This window comes from Pangasianodon hypophthalmus, chromosome 3 (assembly GCF_027358585.1).
Source record: "Pangasianodon hypophthalmus isolate fPanHyp1 chromosome 3, fPanHyp1.pri, whole genome shotgun sequence".
Lineage (NCBI taxonomy): Eukaryota > Metazoa > Chordata > Actinopteri > Siluriformes > Pangasiidae > Pangasianodon > Pangasianodon hypophthalmus.
The window spans coordinates 15,263,494-15,289,343 of NC_069712.1; the positions used below are offsets into that span (position 1 = coordinate 15,263,494).

Genomic DNA, 25,850 nt, shown 5'->3' on the forward strand with positions numbered 1-25,850 from the left:
AACAACACAAACCACGTGACCTGCTGTCATACTGGAATGGCTCCCACCACTCACTGTGTTATTACGCCCTGAGAAAATGGGATTCTCCATACGCCTGTCTAAAACAGACAAATTTATCGGCTGTAAAGACGTTAATAAACGTCTGAGTAAATCCGGCGTGATAGTGGTGACTGACTGGAAGAGCCCAACATGTTATTCTTTCAGTTACCCGAGGATGTTCTTTACCTAATCTTGTCGTACCTGGACTACAAATCGCTATGTCGCCTCTCTCAAGTTTGCAAGAGAAGCTATCACTTCACTCTGCGCGACGTCGTGTGGAGGAGGATAGCGAAACACTTTATCAACACTGGAATGACACGGGAAGGAACAGACCTGTGAGGATTTCTTTCTACATAGATACGGTGCTAGCGTGCTAACTGGTTAACACGGGCCTTCTCCGCGAATTACGTAGCGCGGCACGTAATCTCCGTAGAGTGCGTTATTTAGCGCGCGTCGCGCGAGAGGAACCAGCGTAACTGCTAATTCTGCAAGCTAACTACGACCTGCGTGCCACTGTCTTGTTTACATTTGTTCCCAGGTCAACCTGTTCAATTAACTGGTGTCTATTAGCGCACTAGATATAATCTGAAACAACGGAGCTATCTAGTGAGATAGAAACTTCACTTCTTCATTTAGCTAGCAAGGGCGGCTAAGTTTCCTGCGTTAGATTTACCGCAGCTAATGTAAGATATAGCCAATTGTGTTTCATTTGTTGTCCATTTAGACATACATTAGATGACTTTTGTCAAATTGTCAAACTGTCTCGGAAAATTTAGCTAGCTTCTGAAAAGGTGTCATGGCTAAATGAGCCTCTAATTCTTCCTTCTTCAGAATGGTTTCACTAGGTTTGATTTAAGTGATAGCAGTAGGTCCATTTTGTGTGTTTATGTATTTCCTACAGGTTATACATTCAGTGGCAACTTTATCAAGTACATCTGATATATAGCTGCACTTTGTAGGTAAACAGTCTACTGTCCCAGGCATTAATGGACAGGGACCACCATAGGACCAGATATTATTAGGGGTGGACTGTTCTCAGCACAGCAGTGACACTGACATGGAGGTGACATGACAGACAGTTGTGGTGGTATGAGTGTATCAGGCACAACAGCATTGATAAGATTTTTATTTATTTATTTTTTAATGGCTCAGTGTCGCTACCGGATGAGAGCTGTCTACTCACCAAAAACATCCAGCCAGTTATTGATAAAGACCAGGAGACTGACTAACACATGCTAGGTGGACTAAGCTTTCACACTAGCTGTTTTTCTACAGAAAAGGTGCTGACTGGATCACTTTCTGTGTTGATATGAAAGAAAGTGGATCGTGTGACACACTGTAGCCATAAACACTGCCACAGAGTACTTGCTAGTACAGGCTAATTAATAAGGCTGCACAATATATCGAAATTATCGAATGCAAATATCACGATATGCATATCGCAAGGGCTTGCAATAACTGAATGATTTTAATACTTCAAAAAGTTACGAAAAGTCAAGGTTTTAGGGCGATGCAGATAGCAGAGAATGCTTTCTTTTCCTCAAGAGAATATGAAACATGTATGTTGGTTATGTCATTTTCAGTTTTTAAATATATATATATATATATATATATATATATATATATATATATATATATATATAAACATTATTTAAATTGATTTTACACACTTATAACATTATTGTAATTTGACATTTAAATATCTCCATATCATGAACATATTATTAAGCTCTTTATATATGGTCACTAGCAGTACTATTTTTTTTCTATCTGCAGTGTCCTCCTTGTTGTTTTTTTTTCTTTGGTCTCTAAGCAACAGCCTGATTGGTCGGGAGTGCTGTGCTTTTCTAAAAAAAAAAAAAAAAAAAAAAAAGTTGCAATTTTTTTTGTCAAATTATTGCGCTTTCAAAATTCAGCTTTCTAGAAAAAGTTTGAAATGATGTTATTGCTTTTTTTTTAACCTCTCAGCCAATCAGGTCACAGCTCGTGGGGCAAGTGAGAAAAACAAACATGGAGGACAGAGTACCTGTTAAAAATTGTTAGTGAGCCAATATAAGCTTACGACATGTTGAATCAAAAACCTTTCACTGCCATTATTCCATTGTTGCAATCTAACTACAAATAACAGCATGGCTATTTTTTCCTATCTACGGTACATGATGTGATGGTTCCACAGTTAAGCTGCACAAGCAGCTCTCCTTCTTTTCTGCTTCCAAAAACATGAGTTACAGTGTGCTTTTACTCGTATCTGCACAAAAAGTGTCCCAGGCAGTGTCTTTACTGTAATGAAAAAAAAAAAAGACAGCCTAAGCTAACACGAGTACTGTTCTGTTATTATTTTTGGTTTTTGGAGATCTCACATTTGCAGTAACACTTAATGGGAGACTAAGAGAATAAGTAACTCTTTAAAATTACCCAAATTTTAAAGAGTTACTTATTTTGTCATATTTAAAGGCAGCTATTACTGCCTCCTTTTAAAATATTTATTTTGTAAATTACACACTTTGCTGTGAGCTTGTGTTATTAAATTGAAAATCTTTAATGTTTTAGATATCCTACCATTGCACTGAAGGACAGAGTGAAGATTTCCCAAAACTGGAGTCATGGTGTTTGTCGTAACAATGTCCTTCTCAAGTGGAAGCTTAAGTAAGTTCATTTTACTTTATAGAATGTCTTGAAACCTCTTGTGATTCTTATGACATCTAGAGAGTTAGGTACATTTGTCAATAAACATAGACAAGAACCACCTACTTTCAGGGAAGAGGCACTTTGACTGACATGTCAGATGACCAATCACACACCTTTCCTGTAGCCTGTCAGCAAACATGCATGATATTTTTTTGTTTCCTTAAAAAACTCTTTAATAACTTTTAAATATGTAATTCTGTGAAAATTTGAAGTTCAGCATCCAAAAAAACCTAATTGTGTGCTGTGACACTGGTGCAGGAAAGTGCATTTACACAGACGTGCAAGAGCCAATCAGATTCCAGCCTTCAAGATTCTGAAACTTGTGGCCACTGATGCTCCATTGCCCATAGGCAGAGCTTCTAAAGCTCAGACTAATGCCTATCCGAATAAATCAGTTAAAATATTTCTTTAGGGTATTGAATTTGTCAGTAAACTCTTTACAAAATATTGAAATGAAGATCTGATTTCTATTACAGTAGTCAGTATGCAGAGAAGCCAGAGCCTCTGATTTAATCAGCTGATCAACTCAATTAAGTCAAAGATATAACATGACTAGTTATGTAAAGATATTTAAAGGATTGTATGTTTTTGGTTATATATGTTGTTTCTTTCTCTCCATGCATGACATGTCTTTTTATTGTCCATCCCATGATATAATTTTTTAAAATATGATTGTGGGTGTGTCATTGACATTACCAGCTGGGACAAGAAATCACTGTCATTTTTATTATCCACTTTATCACCTTTAAGACCTTAGAAGCCTGATTGAGCTACATGTGTAGGAGTAATTTCCATCCCTTAATTTTTCCCCACAGCTTGTTGCCGTGGCTACAGCTGGATGGTGATTTGCTGTATCTCTCGCAGGCAGCAGACATTGGAGCTTACGATCTCAGGGGGGCTGAGAGAGGGAGGTTTCAACATAATAGGGTGGACGTTTTTTCAGGACACCAAGAAGACGTGTGTCGATTCACATTGACAGATGCACATCTCATCAGCGCTGGAGGGTAATTTATATTTAGTTTTTAATGACATGATGGTAAGCGTTTATTTTAGATCAATCATTTGACATGGTATCAGCAGCCTCTTTGATCCCAGGTCTTTTTTAATATTTAGTAGTTTGCACCTAATTACAGTATGTTTAAAGAACATAACAAGGAAAAACAACAAAAAGTGTCTCAGTAAGGTCTTGGTCTACCATGATCTGCCAGAACAGCTTCAGTGCACCTTGGCATTTATACTAATCCTTCCAAAAGATAGTCCCTCAGTTGATATTTTGATGATGGAGGTGGAGAGCACTGTATAATACGTCACTCTAAATTCTCCCAGGTGTTAAACTGGTTGGGATCTGGTGACTGTGATGGCTGTAGCATATGATTTACATGATTTTCATAATCAAACCATTGAGCCCTCATGCCCTGTGAATGGGAACAGTGTTGTCCTGGAAGATACCACTCCCAAGAAAGAAATGTTACATCATAGGATAAAGGAGATCAGTCAGAATATTTTTGTATTGATTTTCAATACAGCAGCTCGGTTAAGACTTGGGGGCAGTTTACTGCCATGGTTTGGGTCCAGCTATCCCTCTAATGAGTTCCTAATATAGTGGCCAGTGTATATTGTACAAATTTTAAACTTTATTTTTCAAACTCAAAATGTTTTTTAGTAGGGCAGTTTTTTTTGTAGAAAGCTGTAGATACTCCTCCCTGTGTACAGACAGTGATATGTTATAGGATAAACCAGTAGCTCGGCTAAGATGTGGGGGCAGTTTGCTGCCATGGTTTGGGTCCACCTGTCCCTCTAAGGTCTACAGTATACACTGGCCACTATATTAGGAACACCTGCTCATTTATGTTTTTATCCAGTCACTCAATTACATGACAGCAGCGCAATGCATAAAATCATGTGTATGGGTGTTCCTATTGAAGCAAGCATATGTAGGGCTCCATTAGCTTTCATATACACTGATTAAAACTCAAAGTGAGAATTTGGCTTAAAACATGGTTTGCAAAATGTTTCTCTGGAAACTTTGTGTACTATGCTGAACTTTTAATCTTAATTTTCCATAGTGTAAAAGAATTGATGACATGAAGTTGCCACTGCAGGGTCGTCATCTACTACTGGCCAGTCAGATTAGCTTGCAAAAAATATATACTACTTGTGTAACAAATACATGGTTTGTTTAAAACAATGAACAGTCCAAAGTGTTTCTTAGATGTTTTTTTCTTTCTTTTTTTAAATTTGACTTCAAAATTAACATTAGCGATTACATGAGCTTAATATAAACACTCAGCCTATATTTCACTTTTTAATGGAAACGCTTCACACTGCTTCATGAACTTATTACATTTTGTTGTGTTTGACAGGGATGGGAAGATCATCGTCCATTACAAAAACCGTGATTATTCTGTGGAGTATTATGGCCATAATCAGGAGGTGAACTGTATTGACTGCAGGGGTGAATTGATAATTAGTGGCTCTAGAGACAAGACTGCTAAGGTAAGAAGAAGACACCATGCTGAGGTTAAGATCTTATATTTTAAGCCATTCAAAACAAAGTGTGTTGTAAAGCATTTATTCAGGCCTAAGATATAGTAAACCAGTTTCCTCTTGACTGGAGCACATGATGGGTAACTAAAAGACTGTAATCAATGTCTAATGTCTTGTTTCCTAAACTGGTGTTTGGGATCCCCAGACAGTCTGTGTTTTTATTTTCGGTCAGGTCCCAACACATCTGTATCATTTATTCAGTGTTCTTGATTGCTTTGTTTAGGTGTGTTAGGACCAGGGAATTTTAGTCTATACATCCTGGAAAACTAGGGACACATTTTATTTCGTGTTTTGTTAAAGATGCATCCTAGACATTGTTGTCTTGTTCTTTTTTTGCTTTTAGGTGTGGACATTAAATCCAGACCAGTTGGGCAAATGTCTTCATACCATCCCTACTTATGACAGAGTGTGGTCAGTGGCAATCAGTCCCTCTCTATGGTGAGTCCATGTTCTTGTTGTAACGTTTTTGATGGTGTTATTCTCTTCAGTCGGTCAGATGCATGAGTTTTATTTGTGCTTAAGAGTTTGAGCAACACTCATGAGTCCATTGTCCCTGGAAATAGAAAGCCGGGTTTTCTGTGTGATACATGAAGAATATAGCAGTTGAGGACATTTTGCTTATCATTAACATTGCAAGCACTTAAACGTTTTATGCCAAAGTGGTTTTGAATTCTCTAACCTGATGTTTGATATACATCCCTGTAAACAATTGTTTACAGGGATGTATATAATATAAGATGGAATAAAAAATGTGTTGTTATTTTAAAAAAAGAAAAATGTATACTTGTTGGTGAAGCTTTCTTAAAGAAGATGTTTATTACATGTATGGAAGGAGTCTTGAGTGTCAGGGCTTCATAACAGTCAGTCAGTTTTCCACCACAGGAGAGTCTTCAGGATAGAGGACTTTGTGCTTTCTGGTTTTATATTTTGATTTCAAAATGGTTAAAAGCATGACGTGTCATCCATTAATCTATTAAAATTGTAATCGTTGGTATATTGCTGTGGTATAAGAAGAATAAAACACTTGCCTGTTATTGGAAAATAATCTCAGGCATGGTAACCGTATCACACCACCCCATCGATGATTATCTTCCTATAACAGCATATCATATTAGTGTTTATTACAAAGATACAGGGATGTAGTTCACCTCCATGCTACTTCTTCCTTTTCATCTGTTTCCTGTTTCATCCTTGTTGGCTTTTGTAGTACTCTGGACCATGTCATAATGAGACCCCCAACATCGACCCGCTACTTTTCATCAGGGTGAATTTGAGATTGTCCAAATAAAGAACGTATCCGATGGTTTGGGAAAGGAGCGGAGGGCAGCATTACGGGTAGAGGGGTGAAATGGTCAGAGACAGGGTGCACCAATGCAGGTGGCCAGACTTTTTTTTTAATGTACTCTTCAATTTATTGCCATGCCGTTGCTTTGAAGTCAGTCAGCTAACACCTCTGAAATGCAGATGGAGAAGAATGGGATCCTGGTTTTAAATGATTAGAAAGCAGAATTGTGCCCCCTCATGGTGTAGAACATGCAGATTTTTTGTCAGGATTTTTTTAAGCTGTTTTAATTGACTGAACCTTTACTTTGCTGTAATTGCCTGATGAACTATGAAGTAACATACATTGAAACTTTGATATGGTACTTGGTCTCTGTGGTTTTTTTTTTTTCGTTTGGAAACTAAATGATCATTTTTACATTTTATGTGGTCTTCTTTGAGAGCACAAACAGGAATTTTACAAATATTAGTATATTTAGGCTTCGAGATGTCAAATTGTTCTGGACCTTCACCCAGTTACAGATAGCAAATCAGTTTTTTTCTTAATGTGACAAGCTAGGTTAAAAAAAAAAAAAAAAAGTGAGACAAGGGCAGTGAGGGACATGAAAGGGGGAAAAACCGAGGCAGGATATAATGTCGAAGCAGGGTTGCCTTCACTTTGGTTGCCTTTGATTGCTCAGCCATGTATACACCCACTCACTTAATGACACACAGCCGCATGAAGCTGTAACACTAGTACTGAGCCTCCACCTGCCTCTGCGTGTCAGGCAGCTGATCTATCAAGCGCACCTTCTCAGCACTGCTGATTGAATGCAATAATCTGGCACTTGAAGCAACTAAACTACAGTTCAGGGTTCTTCATACTTTTCATCTTAAACTTTTCATAGCACATCCTGTGTGCGACCAAAGCAAACACAGTGGCACAGTGCTGTTTTATCCATTCGGCTAAATTATTAAACCCTGGTGCTCTGACTGTTCATCCGCGAATTTAGATTTCTGAATAAGAAACGATTATCCACATCATTAATTCTCCAATTTGATGGCTGAAATAGCAGGCCTCTGAAACAGACTGCTGCACCCAAATAATAGACCAACCTCTTTTTTTAATACATTGACAGTGGGAGAAGTTAATTTAATGCTCTAAAAGGTGTCAACTAGTTTGGCTTCAAAACACATCTATTTGTTGTGTATTGGTAATGGTGAGGAGGGCAAAGACTTGAAGTTGAATCATTTAGCACATTAGGATGTGCTCATTGTCCTTGAAATAATTTGAAGGATAAGCGAAACGAATCCTAAAAAAATGTAAATTAATTTACTTAAAATAGTCATATCTGGGTTCTGCTTGTAGTAGCTCTTGGAAGCCTTTTACTGCTTAACATGGCAGGATAACTGCAGCACCTGTTTGATTTGTTATGATTACCTGTAATTGTAACCTGTAAGTTATAATCAAGAAGCCGAGACGTATCTTGCAATATCTGAAAGGTGGTAGTAGGGGAAGTAGTTACAAAACGCTGATTGTAAAATGTGTGTTTTAATTTGGGAAGCTGGGTGACGAAGAGCCCCTTGTGTTGCAAATGTAATTGTTCCAGCTTCACGCCTGAGGTATCTAAAGGACAGGGAGTGAGACAGGAGGCACAGAGAACGACAGTGTCCTGAAGAAAAGGAGAGCAGGGAAAGAAGAGCATGAGAAAGAGAAGTGTGGGTGTGCTTTTGACACTGATGTGTCGTACATTTTATTGTATGCACCAAGTGCAAAACAGCAGTAGTATACCATAAATGTGACTGTGCTTCTCACTATTCTTATTGCACTACTGTTATTCCTCTCTATTTCATTCTTTCTTTTTCTTTTGTCTCTTTCTACTTATTGGCTACCCTTCTGTCCATCTGTCTACTCCACTCTCTCTCCCCTCCCACTCACTTTTTTGTCAATTTTTCCACAGAATATTGTCTCAAGGTTCATTACAGGGATATTGTGGCTAGAGAAAAATGCCAAGTTTGATTCTTCTCTGTCTCACATCACTTTGCCGTGAACATGATTGATCTCAGCAGTGTTCTGGCTACTCCTTTTCCCAGGATTGCTTTTCACAGTGGAATTTGTTACCATGCTAAGTATGGTTATAACATACTTTTATTCTTTATTGAATCATCTGCTCAGAAAACCCATTTTGTCTCTCAGTAGTTTTATCAGTCTTCCAAGTGACAAGTTGTGAAAGTGTTTGCAGTTAGTTGGACTGGACTCTTGCAGATTAGAGGATTTCAGCAGTGGAATATAACATTTATATCAGTGAATATAACATTTTGTCACATACATTACATTGTAAAAACTGCATCTGAAAGTGCTCTGGCTCCCTACCTGCATTGCTCTTATTTCTCTTCAGTGCCAAACCACTCTGTCCATTGACCATCTTATATGAAAGACACAGTGAACAAGCTAAAGAAAATTAGTCTGAACTACAGTCAGCTTATATTATTCGTCATTTGTGATCTTGATTTTTTTTTTTTAGGCTTGCCACCCTCACCACCAGTGTATCTTGCCATTTGAGAAGACTGAGTCATGTTAGGTCTTGGTCACCTTGGTCACTTAGTCTTAAAGCGGATTATTTTCAGCTACTGCTGGTCTCTTTTATAATAGAACCTGAAATAGCTTGTTCAGTTTGTTGAAAGCTGCTCTTTCAGGACTTATAGTGGCTATAATTAGAGTATGGTGCAGGTTGACAGTTTACATAACAATTAAAAAAGGACTTGCACTCTAAAATCCTATCAAGTTAAAATATCTTGAATTAATCTAATATTTCTCATTATTTTACAAATTCTTGAAATTGTGGTGTTCTACTGACAGATTTTGCTTGCTTCTAGAAATAAGTGCTTGAAATAAGTTAAATTATCTGCCAACAGAACAAGACCATTTCAAGGTTTATTCTTGTATTTGTTTTATTTTAACATCATAATGAGAAATAATAGGATAATCTCATCAATAATATCATAATGAGAAACAAATTCAACTATTCACATGCTTAGATATCGTCCTCATCATATATATGTTGTACACTGAGTTGCCAGTTTATTAGGCACAGCAGTGTGTTGAGCAGCCTTTGGCCTTCAGAACAGCATGAATCTTCCCAGACATTTGATGAGTTTTGTTTGTTTGTTTGTTTGAAATCCCTGAGTTTGTAATCGAAAGCATCTCTTTTTTTAATAAACACTTAAATTTAATACTAGGGTTAATGTGATTATATGGTTATATAATACATAACTGGTGTTTATTCTTTTGACTCATTTAGTTGAAAAACACTAGTGTAAATGCAGTAATGTGGTCAATATGGTAACAGACCTGACCTATTAATAACTTATAGCCTATTTAGGACAGCTCAACACACTGCAACAGCTTTTTTTCCTGTTTGATCTATCTGTTTTTCTCTTATTCTCTTTTACTGGTGAATTATAAGGAAGCATTTGTGACTGTGTGACTAATAGTCAGCTAAATTGTTTCCTGTAATGTCAAACGTGTCAGACCCTTGCTAACAAGCTAGGGCATGTAGAGTCTGGAAGACTCCATCCAAGGGAATGTAACTCTAGCCGATGTGTGTACACTCACCATGCCAAGTCATTTGTTCTCCAGATACAAGGGCTTTCTTTTGGTTTATGCTAGTCTTCACACAAGCTAAAATTACATTTTAGTTCTAGTGACTGTGACAAATGTTAAGACATCAATGATCTTAATGTGCAAAATAAAGCTGATTTTGCCCCGGCATGTTACTCTTCTGGGTTAAATTTTCCAAAAGCATCATACTTCTTAGATCGTAGTAAGATAGTCGGTCTTCAGTGATTTTTTAAATACTCTAAATACGCTACTGTAGTAATCATGGTTGTTCTGCACTACTCATGATCTATAGAGTTTGTCTCTGAATTAATTCATAGTTTCCCTAAGAATGTTCGTATGTTATATTTTGCTGGGAAAATGGTAGCGATTACAGCACCATAGATACATGTGAGTGATCAAATACACTGCTTCCCTTGGTATAATGATGACAGCCAGGGCTGTTGCTCCTGAATATTCTGACTGTAGCCCATCAATGTAGTGTTCAGGAAACATGCTTTGTAACATGCATACCTTCATGTGTATATGTGAATGATTTCTCATAAGCTGAAGTACAAAGGTTGATGCATATGGTCATATGGTTCCCCCAGGCGTTGTGCTATAAGCACGATTGGTAGAGCCTGTGACAGTTGATCTGCGTGCGTCAAAGAGCAGAGTAGACAATGCCTCAGCAGTTGTAGTGAGTCTACATTGATCAGACCATGGGAGATGAAGGGGGAGGGGGTGCAAGGCATCGAAGAGCGAAGCAACCCCAAGGAGAGGTGAGAAAGGGTCCTTTTTGGCAGAATCTGTTTTGTCTAGAGTTGGTCAAGCACAACTACAAAGATGTTGCAGGGGTACTGCCTTTGAAACTTTCCAAAGAAAATGATTGTTGGATAAACCGCCCCCAAATCGCCTCTCTCTGGCAAACGGAGGGAGCATGACCTCTGACCCTTCGTATCAAAGTACATGGAGACTCACCCCTCTATGCTGCCCCAACCCCACCCGCCACAATTTCACCCCCATTGCTCCACCCCACTCAAACACAAAAAAGAGAACGAGGGAAAAAAAAATCCTGAAACTTGCGTCTTTCATTCTTCCTTTCCTCTCTCTCTCGCTCCCTCTCTCTCTCTGTCTGTTGCTTTCTCAAGTCTAGTAGAGCGAGCTGTGTCTTAGGAGTCAAGAATTCAATTAGTAAAAAAAAAAAAAAAGCAAGTGAAAGAAGGAAAAAAAAGGCTGTAACAATAAAGCGATAACGGACAGAATGTGCGTTCCCACATGTTAAATACAGGGCGCTTACTACTGAAAGCACTGCATGGGAGCTATAGCCCCTGACTGCAGGTGGTGTCCTGAATAATTGCAGTCAATATGCCCCTTCTATGCAGGCTTTGCAGAAGCAGATCATTAGACACATGCCACATACAGGTGTTCCCTGGGTGCATTTGAGATGGAAACTTCTGGTACTCGCTAAAAAGCATTTTTCCCTTAGATGCTGTGTGGTGAGGATTTATATTCCTGTAGGTCACTTTCTGGGTATGAACTGCTGATACGTACAGTAGGACAAACCTGCAGTAGGGTTTCTCTTCAAAACATTTGTAAGTACAAGTAATTTGTAACATTTGAAAATAAGTAATATCTGTAATGATGAGAGTGGTGCCAAGTGTTCATTTGATCTGCTTTTTAATCACATGGCAGAGTTGGTTGATAGAGAAAATCTATGTTCAGTTGCTTCTTAATAGAATGCAAACAATGTGGCTACACAGATGTGATTCTTCCAGGGCTTCCTGCAGCTCCAAATGGGAAGAAACATTCAAAAAATGTGATTGTAAATTCCAGAAGGAAATAACAGTGCTAACAAAAGTGTCTCTGTAATTCTTCCCAAGCACTGCAGACTATTGCATTGCACCTTGCATGTGTCGTAATAAGACATAATGAGTCAGGTGACTAATGGCCTGCAGCAATAACGACAGTGGGCTGCTGAGCTTCTCATGAATTTTCTGTTGTATTTTGTCCAAATTGATCTGGGGATGTTCCACCCAGCTAAGCAAAAGGCGGTGTGTGGAATGTTCCTCTGACCTCAGACAGAGGGGACATGAACAGAAAGCCAAAAGGTCTGTGAACTCGGGTGTGAGTTGAAGTAGGGGGGAGAGGGCGGGAGCAAAGACACAGAGAGAGCAAGCGAGAGAAAGAGCGAGGGAGACCTCTTCTATTGTCCTTTTCAGAGCGATATAAATACATCATAACCCTTTTCAATTCAAACATATTTAGGGGCCAAGATGAAAGCACTTTTACAAACTAGATACATCTCTTCTTACAAAGCCAGGGGTCAACCATAACAAATGAACAACCTCCTCCGGGCCCAAAGCTATCCCACTTAAAAGACACGCTGATGTGCTGGGCTTACACTTGCTGTGAACCTCATTTGTACCCCTGTGTTACTCACCATTCACAAGGACTGATATATAATTTTATAAGATGTGTTTTTAAAAAGTATATATTTTCCTTACTAACTCAAAATTGAAGAATTAAGTTGAAATAGCCTATTGGATTCGTTTTTTTCTGCTAGTGGTTTAGAATATTCCATAAATAAAATTCATGTTATTGTCAAGCTACACTCACCATCCACTTTAATAGGAACACCTGTACACCTGTGCATTTATGCAGTTCTCCAATCAGCCAATCACGTCGCAGCAGCACAGTGCATAAAGTCATGAAGAAACAGGTCAAGAGCTTCAGTTAATGTTCACATCAAACATCAGAATGAAGAAAAAGTGTGATCTCTGTGACTTTAACCGTGGGATGGTTGTTGGTACCTGATGGGCTGGTTTGAGTATTTCATAAACTGCTGATCTCCTTGACTGTTTTCGCAACAAAAGTCTCTAGAGTTTACACAGAATGGTGCGAAAAACAAAAAACATTGAGTGAGTGACATTCTGTGGGTGGAAATGCCTTGTTAATAAGAGAGGACAGATTGGTTCAAGCTTCCAGGAAGGATATAGTAACTCATATAATCACTCTTTACCACCGTGGTGAGCAGAAAAGCATCTCAGCTTGCACAAGACATCGAACCTTGAGATGGATGGGCTACAACAGCAGAAGACCACATTGGGTTCCACTTCTGTCAGCCAAGAACAGGAATCTAAAGCTATCATGAGCACAGACTGGACACTTGAAGATTTAAAAAAAAAAAATTACCTGGTCTTTTTCCAGTCTTCAGCTGTCCAGTTTCAGGGAGTGTGTGCTCGTGATAGCCTCGGATTCTTGTTCTTGGCTGACAGGAGTGGAACCTGATGTGGTCTTCTGCAGTTGTAGCCTATCCACTTCAAGGCTTGATGTGTGTTCTGAGATGCTTTTCTGCTCACCACGGTTGTAAAGAGTGCTTATTTGGGTCACTATAGACTTTTTGTCAGCACAGACCAGTCTGGCCGTTCTCCTCTGATCTTTCTCATCAACAAGGTGTTTCAACCTGCAGATCCTCGCTCACAGGATTTTTTTTTAGATTTTTTCACACCATTCTGTGTAAACTCTAGAGACTGTTGTGTGTGAAATTCCCAGGAGAGCAGCAGTTTCTGAAATACTCAATCCAGCCCATCAGGTACGAACAACCATGCCACAGTTAAAGTCACAGAGACCACACCTTTTCCCCATGCTGATGTTTGATGTGAACATTACCTGATGCTCTTGACTGGTATCTGCGTAATTTTATGCATTGTGTTGCTGCCAAATGATTGGCTGAATGGATAACAGCATAAATGAGCAGGTGTACAGGTGTTTCTATTAAAGTGGATCATGAGTGTACATTTGCAGTGTGTATTTTATAATTTTTTATTTATTATTATTATTATTATTATTATTACATGTTGATCCTATTTTCTGTTTTCAATTTGATCAGCCGTTCTCTTAGAAACTGAACCTGGTCTTTAAAAGTTTTTGTTGCCGTGGCACTTGAGATATCACAGGTGTGATCCAGACAGTTTGTGTCGTCCAACTCTCTGGATCAGTATCAGTCAACATAACATACATTCATGGTATAAAAATGTCAGAAGATCAGATCTGAAAATATGTCAAATATAATTCCTTACTGATTCAGTTTATCAAGAGAGTATCAGCCCCAAAACTAATACTCACTATCAGATCGGCATACCCCTAACAATTACTGTCGATATACTGTCTAAGTAAAAGACATATCAAGATGTTTCTTTTTTGTTTTTTTTTTTAAAAAAAAAATCTTCTTGGTTCTTGGTGTCTTCATAGCATACCTCTTCTACTGGATGAGATCGTAGCCAGCAATAAAGGCCACATATTCATATATGTTACCATTAAGGTCACTTCAAAAAATAATTTGTCTGTAAAATAAACTTAGGAAGATTACAAAATGACCTATTTGATTCAGAAATCCATGAGATGACAAACCTTGGAGCTTATACTTTACACGGCGAACATTTTTATAGTCTCTGCTTATGCAGTAATCTTGACCTGATATGTGGAGTTGGTTATGTTGCTTTGGCCCTAACAATGTTGTTACTGTTGGAGTTCTTCTCTCAGCAGGGGCTGGATTAAAGTTTGTGTGACCCCAGCACTAATTTCATGCTACACAGTTCCACGAATAATGATGTCAGCTGATTAGGTTACCAAAATGGTAGTGTTAGCAGTGAACCCCTGACATGTTCTAATGATCCTGAGGGGCACTGTTTTTGTTGGGTTAGGGGAGTAGTTAGGGTTTGCAGGTCGTTCGGAGGGGGTAGCGCGGGCCATGGTGGTGTTGTCGACTGCACCAATTCAGTCCTCGATTCAAAGGAGCACGGGCAGTTATGAGGTCGAAATGGGTTTTGGGGGAGGGCACGTTAGGCGAGATAGAGGCTTTGACCTTTTACAGCTATAATATCACTAGGACTCCTTTTCATATCAGTCAGAAGCCTGGAAGACAAAACTGTATTTAATTGTAGCGTTGTGTTTTTGCCTCATTCATTTTCTCTCTTTTTTTTTTCTCTAAAATCAGACGCAGTGAGGGATGAGTAATTGAAGTAATAGAGAGTAATAAGGGCTGGGAAGAGAGAGCTTGGCTTTGCCCCTATTGTATCTTGTGTCACACAGGTTCAGAGGTCATGCAGCCTGCATATTCTATTAGGACACACAGCCTTCATTGGGGCAAATGAGTTTACCCAACAGTAATTAAAATGCCAGCACAGGCCCAGCAAGCTGAATATGGTTGATGGGCCACTGCTAACCGGGTTGACAGCTGCCATGGCTGTCTTTGCCAGTAGGCTTGGGCCCTCGGTGAAGAAACTAGCCAAAGCCATCTGAAGCAGGAACGCCTGTTCCCTCTCTTCTGCTAGCTGTGTCTATTTTTATCTCCCATACATGGCTTTCATATTATGTTATTGATTAGCATATAATTCAAAATGAGTGTGATGCCTGTTATTTTATTACACAGGTCACCCAATTTCTTCTTGCATCTGTTTCAGGAAAGTGATTTTTTTTTATCAGTCTACCTAGTATGTCTCACAGAAAATCAGAAAAGTAAAAATTTTTCAGACTTCTCTTTTTTCTATTAGCAGGTTCTTGGCCTTGTCTTATTATGACCTTGGTGTAAAAGGTGACCTTCAAATCCTGAATCCTCTCTCTCTCTCTCTCTCTCTTTCTCTCTCTCTCACACACACACACACTCTGTCTCTCTCTTCAAATCTTACTGGCTGTGGTTTAGGGTCACTGTCCCTCATTCTGTTTTTGTGCTCGGGGTTTAGAGTTGGACCCCAGGCTCTAGAGAGCTTATTCACACAGGCTGGCTGTTAATTTGAGGCCACACTGGTATTCCATTGTGGAGTCCGTTTTTTTGGTGTTGGGGGCGGAGACCCCACTGCTCGGGTGTTCTCTGGAGGTATGAAAGTATGTTAAAGAAAGAGTGAGAGTTTCAGTAAGCAGCTTTGGGATTCATTGTGTGCAGCATGCTTTCAAATCTTTGTGGCCTCTTAAATCTGACACACTATTAGTCAAAATCTATATTTGAATTGAATTTAGGCTCACACAGACCCATGCATGTGAACACACATAGACTGTGCGTTGTCTCTTTTTTAGCTGGGCATAAGACTAAGAAGTCAATTGGGCTATGGGGGAAGAATTCATCCCAGCAGGACATTGTAGGAATACCTGGGCGCTAAAGCCACCACATTCTTGGCTGTTCAGTAGTGTGGGAGTCCTATTGTGCACCTCACCTCCACACACAATGCAGGGAGCGGTGGAGGCCTGGAGCCTCACCTGCCAATCCCAGCTGTCCAGGAGGGCTCTAATCCCTAACTATCAAGCAGGTCAAAACCAAGGCGCACACACACACACACACATGCACTCACACCCTCCTCCCTACCTGTTCCAACTAATTTCAACCTGTCATCCAAATCAAAGGGGGTACCAAAGTGTTTTTGTTTCTCTTACTTAGCCACCCCCTAACAGCTTGGTGAAAGAATGCACATCTTTGAACAAAGTCAACTGTCTTACCTTACAGCTCAGCTTTTCTTGCACCTTCAGTATTCTGACTTGTTGCTTGTTTGGTAAAAGTTTTGTCAGTTGTGTACTGGCAAGAATGGATGATAAAGTAGAGATGCTCAAAGCTCTTAACCACAAAAATGTTTACTGTATAAACGCACTATATTTCTAATAGCCTATCATCTATTATCACTTCACAGATTTTGCAGATTTTGCTTGATAAATATTGATATGTGATTGGCTGACTGTGCCTAAATATATGCCTGGATAATATTAATCCATTAATAAACACTTGTTTATGTATCTCTCAACAGCACCTTCGTGACCGGAACAGCATGCTGTGAAAACTTTGCTCCTCTTCGGATATGGGACACAGAAAGGTAGCTGATGCCTCAGTACTTCATTCTTGTCATCTAACCTGTTAGATTTTGATAATATTTGTTCATATATTACTGTTAAAACTTCTATCCTTATGTAGTTCTTGAATATGTTGTGCATAAATGCATTGTATTTTTTTAAAGAGATTAGAGATTTGCAGCCTGACAAAATCACTGACAAGTGCTGTTTAATCTCAAAACCCTTTACTATTTGTCAATTTACTTAATAACACAAGTAAATGTATGATAATGATAGTTGTTGTTCATAAGCTTCTGAGGTACCTTACTGGGCTTTTTGAGAAGTTCAAAGCTGACTTCAAAATTCCTATCATGAAAGGCCTGGCTTAAACCTGATACAACCTGACTGGCTTCTGTAATTCCCCTGCTTTACGTGCAGAATTCAGCCTGCTTACACGTTGTCAGTCCAGGGGAGGAAAAATTAAGAAGGGGAAAAAAAATGGTATGTTCCGGTACCAAATGACAAGGAAATTCGAGAATGGTTGCTGGGAAGGAGGAGGGGCGATTCACCATGTATATCCCTGGGAATCACATTTTACAAAAGAGGAGGAGAAATAGAAAATTTGCTCGGGATTTAGATGGGCAAAGGTTGGGGCTGAGGTTTGATCTGTGAAGTGTGGATAGGTAGTGTCAGGCTGATGGGCCTGTGTACAGGCAAAATACTTATGAATTATGGGAGCTGAAAGTCAGCTTGCACATCACTGCTATGGAAACCATTCAAGTTGCAGATGGATATGTGTCAGCCATACTGGCAAAATGATAAACATACCTCCATGCATTGTTGTTGGTATTTTCTTTTTTCATTTGTCTGAAAAGACCTGAAGGGGTTTTCTTTATATATTTTTCTATATACTTTTTATTATAGTTTCTATTGTGAACCATGCTCTCAGTAGCATTGCATGACCTGTCTCACAGTGTGTCGTATTCTCTTTCCTCTCATCTTTGTGCTGCCACATTTGGGTTAGATGTGTCCTGCCCTAATGTGTTCCTGTCTGGTAATCAGGTGCACCTTGTGCGGAGCACAAAGCCGCCAGTCACAGGGGGTCGAGAAAACAGCCATGAGCAAAGGGGCGGTGGAATGGGGGCAGTGTGTGCATGTGTGTCCCTTTTTTTTAACGTTTCCCAGACAGACCACCAGCATATTCTTCAGACAGCCACTACCAACATGAGACAGCACATTAAGATGGCAACAGTATCGGCGATAAAGGCAGACATCAGATCATAAACACTATTACAGTGTTGGGAGCAACACATATAGGTGATGATTATCACTGTTTTTCAAAGCAGTGAACAGCTAAATGTATTTAGCATTTCTTTCGTTAGGTCTTGTGGAATTTCATGCAAAAAAACAATTTACTATCACCAGCACTTGTTTTTAAGAGCATAGCTCTTCATAGCTCTTCATTCCCAAAGGCCTGCATGCTTTTTTACTCGTTTTAAATAGTCAAAGTGTTGTGCTGCAGTTGTGTTTGCAGGGCAATTTGAACGATGAGAGATCTTGTATTCCCATCTTTTGTTTATCTGGTTACCTCAAGAACCACTTTAAGTATAATGACAAGTGTCCCTGACATTTTTCACAAAGGACGGGGGCACCTTTTTGAACACTGCATGTTGACTGGAAAGGAGAATAATAGAGGAGACATGTACAGGCCAAGATCTCTCACACCCTCATGTCTCAGCAGCGCAGCTGACCAGCTGGTGGGGAAATAGACTGAGGAGTTACGACAGAACGAGTGAGCAACACGCAGTATTCGAATGGCAGAGAACATTGTGCAATCAGTTACTTTACTGATGACCTTATTTGTTTTTTCAAAACTAATGAACAAATACATTTCCATTCAAAAAATCTAAATGACAGGAAACAATGTTATGTTTTAATATTAGGGTGAATGATAAATTTTGCATTAGGTGTTTTATTTTTCCTGACCTTCAGATTGGTGACCACACTTGATCAGAAATGTATTTTTATGGTTCACGTCCTTTCTTACTTGTCTGTATGGTACAGAGGTCTGTGATCACCCCGAGTCCCACACAAGTGGTGCTTTAAAGGCACCCCTAACTTTTCATGAGGCCGTTGGTCATGGATAAACAGAGAGAAAAGCCATCAAAGAACCATACAATTGCACTGAAATTCCTCACATTCTTCACTGAAAGAGAGGGTTAAATGTCTGGATCTGGCAGGAGCTGTGTTTTACAAATTGCAATCTCATTGTTTTTTAAGAGAACGCGTGTGACATTTAAAAGTCTCTATTGTCCAGCCCCCTGACATTCCATGCTGGGCTTTTTTTTTTTCTTTCCTTCTTTTTGCTCTCTCTTGGCTTGCGGTTATTTCAACTCTCAGCTAAATTGGTTGACAAGCAGACGGTGCAATGCTATTTCTGTTTGTTTTAGGCACTGAAAACCCCAGCAGGATTCTTTATGTACCTGTCTCACATCCTTTCAGGGCACTGACTGTTTCCCATAGCTTCCCTGTGCCAGTTTACCCTCTATACTTAACCTTACAAGAGCGTCAATGGAAAATTGCCTTTTCTGTGGCTCCAATACCCAAAGAAATGCCCTTAGCCTCTCCCTTTTTTAAAATCCATCAATTCATTAAAGGTCCCTTTCATAAGATGTGTATGTGTGTGTGGCCCAAATGGCTACAGAGAAAGTAGGGACTGCTGAAGAGACCAGCCCCTTCATTTTGCTTCATTGCTCTGAGACCATAACTCACAACTAATCACTAACACATGTCATTCTTTATAGCCCAGAATTATTATTTAACAGCTTTTCAACCATATCAGGACATAAAAATGGATGGACTGCTTGTCACCTTGTTTTATTACACTCTTCCGAAAACATTCGGAAATGCATAGCATTAATGCACATAGAAACAAAATGAATCAGAAGAGCTCCTGGGTAAAAAATGATCCATACATTTACAAATATATTAGTCCCTTTTACTAAAATATAGGTGGGAATCAGTGCTTTGCAGCTCTGACTTAAATGTATCCAGGGGTCAAAGAGGATTAGGGTGAGGTCAGGAGCCTCGAAGGAGTGATTAAAAAGAGCCTAGAATATAAAGCATTTTCCCTCTAGTTTGTCTTGCTGCATTTGGTGGTAATTTCGTCTGTGATCACTTTAACAGGTTGCACATCTCAAATGCCCCTAACTTGTCTACGTGTGACCTCTTAACTCCCCCACATGCTTGGGCGTTAGACATCTCCCTCAGCAAAATAAGACATGATAAAGTCCTAATCCTTTCTGCTCTTTGGTTATACTTATTCAAAGAAGCCGCATATCTTTGCGCACTTTTGGTATGAAAGCGCATGAGGGAAAGAAGACTACTCTGTGTTATTCCACCCTCAAATAAAAATTACATTGCCTCTGCATTCTTACTGCTGTATAATAGATTACCACCATTGTGTGTGGTCCGCTATCATCTCTGATTCTATTGACTTTATATAGACCCTCTGTAATACAAACTAATAGCAATTATTCCAGAAGTTTCTATCATATATCTATTAGCTTTGTAAAATACCTTTATAAAATATGAGCAGTCTTGCTATGTAGCAGAATTTGTTTGACCTGTGCTTGTCAACATGCTAAAGCCCTTCTTTCATAATCAAAAGCACCTGTTTAGTCAAATTCCCATTCTTCCCTGTCATCATACAGCTAGAAGGACAGGTATGGTTTCACCTGACATTTCCAGAGCTCTCAGAGCTTGCCCGACATACTTTTTGATGCTGTCAGATCAGACACTGGGCCGGCTGTGGAGAGAACAAGGCTGGCCGCCATGCAGATGCAGCAATTTGAAAGATTACACGGTTATCCTCCATCCTGTAATCTTCATAGGTCCTCTCAAGGAAAAAAATGACACACATAAAACCTGTGACCTAACAATTTAAGAATCCTGGTGTTTGCTCCTCTCCATGGAACAGTGCTATTACTGGCTTTAAAATCAGAGCACAGATGTGAGGACTTCTTTTACGACGCTTGTTTTTCTCGCTTCACGCTTTGACATTTGCAGAGGGCCAGGCAGACACCGGATGTGCCGTATTGACATGAGTTTACACATTATTCCTAACCAGTCCATAAAACCATGTGAGGCGAAGCACTGTAATGAGAAGTTGTTTCTTTGTCAAAACCAATTGACTGTTTCCATTGTTCAGTACTCTATCTACAACTGTAGGTAGTCGATAAGCTGCTGTTTTAGCAGTAAGGGGTAAATGATGAGTTCTTGCTTAACATAGACACCCATGGGCCAAAGGGGCAGTTTGTCTGTTAGGCCCACCAGGGGTATTGCCTTTAGTTCTGGAGGCCTATCTTTTAAAAAGGCTGTGTCTAATAAGACCCCCCCTTGTCCCCTGGAGCGAAGGTTGGGGATTACCAGTCTGCCCTTGGTGAACAAGCTCACAGGAGACCCCAAACGTGGGGGGTGGTCGCTATGGGCATTGGACTGTTCTAAATAGTTGCTAGGGACCAGGTATCAAAGGTCCACAAGTCGCACACAGTCATGGTCATGAAGGGAATTAAACAGCAACAATGAAATTGTTATTCTACAATAATCTGGCTTCTGCGGTGTGGGTCGGGGAGGCGAGGAGGGCGCAGCAGGCCTGTTCAGCCTGTGATCATAGGAGCGTGGTGCTAACATGGGCATCCCCCCTCTATCTCTCCTTCTCCTCCTCAGACCCTCTCTTCTCTCTGTCCTCCTTTTTTGTTCCCATACACATCTAAGAACAGAGCCCAGCACTGGTCGTAATCTGCTTTCTCAGCCCATTCAGCTAGGTGTTTACTTTTTCCGCCATCTCCTAGGATTTTAGTTATCCTTTGTGTAGTCTATGAATGATGGGAATATGGGAATATAGTGGGATTTTGAGATAATTAACTGGGCAAATTAAGGCATTTGGTCTGAAACGACAACTGATGGATTGGTCACACTAACATACCAGCTGAGACGTAAGACCTTGAGACAACCTTATGAGTGTATCTAAAACGCTGAACAAGCACTGAGGTGTTAAATAACCTCTCTTTCCAAATCACGCTTTTTAAACAACTTGTTTTTGGCCTAGAGCAAGCACACTGGATTTACTCTCCTGTGTCAACTTTGAAGCCAGTCCCTATAATTTTTTGATGCCTGCAATTTCTTTCATGATGTTTGATGAGGAATAGTCTATAACTTATCTTGTGTTGTCTTCTTCTCACTCTCCCAGGTGTGACCTGGTGACGTGTCTTGGCACAAAGTTTCGCAGAGGCGCAGGTGTGTTGGATATTGTGTATGAGTCTCCCTTCCAGCTCCTCACCTGTGGATATGACACCTTCATCCGTTACTGGGATCTGCGTGTCTGCTCCAGGTACGTGAGGCAGGAGGAGAAGGGGATCTCCCCTGTCCTGAAAGCAGAGTGTTATGAGGTGTAAATGTACCATTGTATAACATTTTGTAAGGCAGAATGCTAAGCGCTACTTCTCATGTACTACATGGCTGATGCGCACTTTGAATTGGACTTGGAGTGAATTATGCCGTCAGCAGAACCCAGCTTGTCTGCACAGAGTAATAAAGTTAGTTGGTGAATCTCTCTCTGAGAGCTTGTGAGGAAGATTAGTGTTCTCAGTTAATCTAATAAGCCCTCCTGTGCATAGAGCACCATTTAGACAAAAAAGGAGCCAGGCCTGAGACTCCTCTTGGCTCGGTGGACACCATTGTTCCTGCGGGCTGCTGAAAGGGACCCCCTCTTTAAGAGGGACTCTCACTGTAGGACTCTGACCCACCCAGGCCTGCACCACTCGGTGGCCATATTGATGTGGTGCTGTGCATCTCCAGGGCAACGGGGCGAGCTCGAGGGATCAGTGAGCCGCTTGTGAGGCAGACTGGGCCCCTATGTCGGGCCATGGCAGGGGACACACCCACACACAATCGCATATGGGCAGTCATGTAACACAAATCAGAGGTGATTGAAAGAGGCCCTGGAGAGTTCGGGGAGGCGCAAATGACCCCTCTTAAGATATCAATAATTCACAGTGTGACCAGTCAGGGGCCAGTCTGTGGTCAGTCCTCAGGCGGAGTGAGTAGTCATGTGAAAGTTGTTCTCATTACTAGAAAGGGGATAGTTAATACACGCTGTGTGAAATGCTAGTGACAGGTGTGAGTGTGAAACGAACAGTGACAACCATTGTCACTGTCATTACGCTAATTGTTTTTTCCTGACAAAAAAGAAGTTCACTCCTACTTGCTTCTGTCCATTTCCATTTATAGCATTTGGCAGACACCATTATCCAAAGCAATTGTATACTCAGGGGGCTATAAACTTGAGGTTGGGGTTTCCTCTCTTGAAACTATGGTCAGAATGTTCCTATTTATTTATGCCACAGGAAGAAGAGGTTGAGAGGCATTAAAATTATTTGCAATAAAGGTGTATGCATGTGTGTGCACATGTGAGACCTAAAAAGAATCCCGACATCTCATCCCACGTGGTCTTCCTGCCCTAATGTCTGTTTCGCACACCAGCCACGCTCTTTTCCCATGATTTATTCATCACCACCATTAAAGGAGAATTGAACTCGATTGGTTTAGCACATATCACCTATTTTCTCAGCTTGTACCTTTAGGTAAACAAGTTTAATCCACACCTTTTTAAATAAAACAGTTATCCTTAAAATGCACAAGGAAGCAATCACAGTGGTTTTGGTCCTGCACTGAGGAAGTGGCAAAGTGTGATATGAACTGTAGTGATAGTCAGTGTGGAGTATAACATAAGCAGTATAAAAATTTGATTACACATCATTTAGCAGAACTCTACAAGTAAACACAGTACTGCTCTCGTCAACAGGAAGAGTGTGATGGAGTGGGAGGAGCCTCATGACAATGCACTTTACTGTATGAAGACCGATAAGAATTATATGATCGCCAGTGGTTCCTCCTACTATGGAGTGGTGCGTCTGTGGGACAAACGGCAAACCCGCTGCTTGCAGGTGAGTGTGTGTGTGTGTGTGTGTTTCACACTTTTATTTACTTCGTCTATATGTAGTGAAATGTGATGTGTGTAGTTCTTTTGTTTAGCCATGTTTAATGTCCCAGTGTGCTTAATATTCCAGATGTTCCAGCTCACCTCCTCCACCAGTAGCCCAGTGTACAGCCTGTGCTTCAATGCCACACACCTGTATGCCGCCGTCGACTCAGCCCTCTACTCACTGGACTTTAGAACCTCAGGGCCCAGGCCCAAGAGATAAAACAGCTCACTCACAACACAATCACACACACACACACACAGTTACATGTGCCTTGGCTTTTAAGTCCACATTACACAACTTCACCACCTTTTCCCTCCAGCTCTGACATCGAGCCTTTGACCTTTTACCCTTCCAAAACCTCAGCTTAGAACTTCAGGAACCCCATTAAAATATCTGTACCCAGTGTGGCCTTGGATTGGTGCCACAGATAGTAGCAGATAGTTGTCATTTCTTCACTAATCTGTGTCGCTGGCTGTTGAAGGAGCAGAGGGAGCAGGGTTCATGACCTTCTGTGACCTGAGCTTTAACGGATTTAACACATTGCCAGCGACCTGTGGGATTATAAAACAAACACTGCTCAGAGCTGCCCGAACGCCCCATGGGTATTTATGCTGAAGCATATACAGTACAATAACGGTTTTTTTTCTGCTGTGCTTGAGCTGTTCATTTTTTCCTCAAAAAAATTAAGTTAATTCAGTTGACTTGGCTTTGTGCTTTTTGTATTTCTTCTGGTCACAGTTAAAAGACGTTGTGAAGGTGTTGCTTTTATTCGGCAATTGTTCTGTATAGATGCCACTTTAGGCAAATAAAGATTTTATACTGTAAACACAGTTACATGTCTCATTAAGTCTGTTCTGATTGGAATCTTGCATCATGCCAAAGAGTTTCATTTAGAGACTTTTTAAAAAATAATTATAGTAATAATAATTACAGGTAGCAATAAATACAGTTAATGTTCCATTTTAGCACCTCAGCACTGTTTAAATTTAGCACTGTTTGATTTAAATGTTTAAATTTAGTACCGTTTAAATGTAACTTTACAATGTACAATTACTTGGGTTTTGAAAGAATGTAATATTAGTCTGTTATATTCTAACGTGTGCTTTGTTAAAATTACAAAATATCAGAGATCAGTGTATAAGGCGCATGTTTGCTGTCCTCTTTGCTTCTAATGCATGTTTCTGTTGAGCTGTAATATATATGTTTTGAAACTTTTAACACTGAATGGACTCGAGAGCTTCAAAGGAAATGGCTCACCCTGTTGTAACATGCAAGCTGAGAGAGTACACTGAAAACTCAGAAATAACGCTGTTGAAAGTGTTAAGAAGGCTTTTTGGGGCTACTTATTAGGTTTTTCACTGAATATTTCTATATCAGAAAGCTTGGAGACCTCTGCTATAGGTTTTGTTGAAAAGAAATTGATCATTCTTCCAGCAGCAGTCTTAATGCCTGCGTGTGGCCGAGGGATCTCTGGTGGTCATGATGTTAGAGCACAGACATCTGCCGGAGGGAAGAGGACAGAGTAAGTGCAAGTGTCTTCTCAACGTGTGCTAAATGCTGTTTTACATTGCACTGTGTCTGAGTGTCTGAGTGAATGACCATCCAGATGGAGCGAGCAGGGGCCTGCACTGACATACTTAATTCACAGACCCTCCCCAAACAAATGTCTCTTCCCTTTAATGTTAAAGCCCCTGGATTTGACCTGACAGAGGATCACATTGGAAAGGTGTTGCCCCTTAACACTCTACTCAGGTCTCCTTACTCTCCCAGGTTGCTGTGGAAAACCTCAAACGTGAGTCAGACCTTAAGTAAATAACATCAAAGTCTCAAAGACATGCTGTTCCCCGGAAACATTG

At 40.2% G+C, this 25,850-nt stretch overlaps 1 protein-coding gene across 1 annotated transcript; it reads left to right on the plus strand.

The window, feature by feature from the left end:
- fbxw4 (F-box and WD repeat domain containing 4) lies at positions 1-24,824 on the plus strand. The gene is made up of 9 exons (XM_026945446.3): positions 1-374; positions 2,590-2,685; positions 3,543-3,731; positions 5,091-5,223; positions 5,618-5,712; positions 16,927-16,992; positions 22,200-22,340; positions 23,814-23,955; positions 24,079-24,824. Exons 1-9 carry the CDS (start codon positions 190-192, stop codon positions 24,211-24,213), a joined length of 1,182 nt encoding a protein of 393 aa, XP_026801247.1. The 5' UTR covers positions 1-189; the 3' UTR covers positions 24,214-24,824.
- Positions 24,825-25,850: the final 1,026 nt, after the last annotated feature.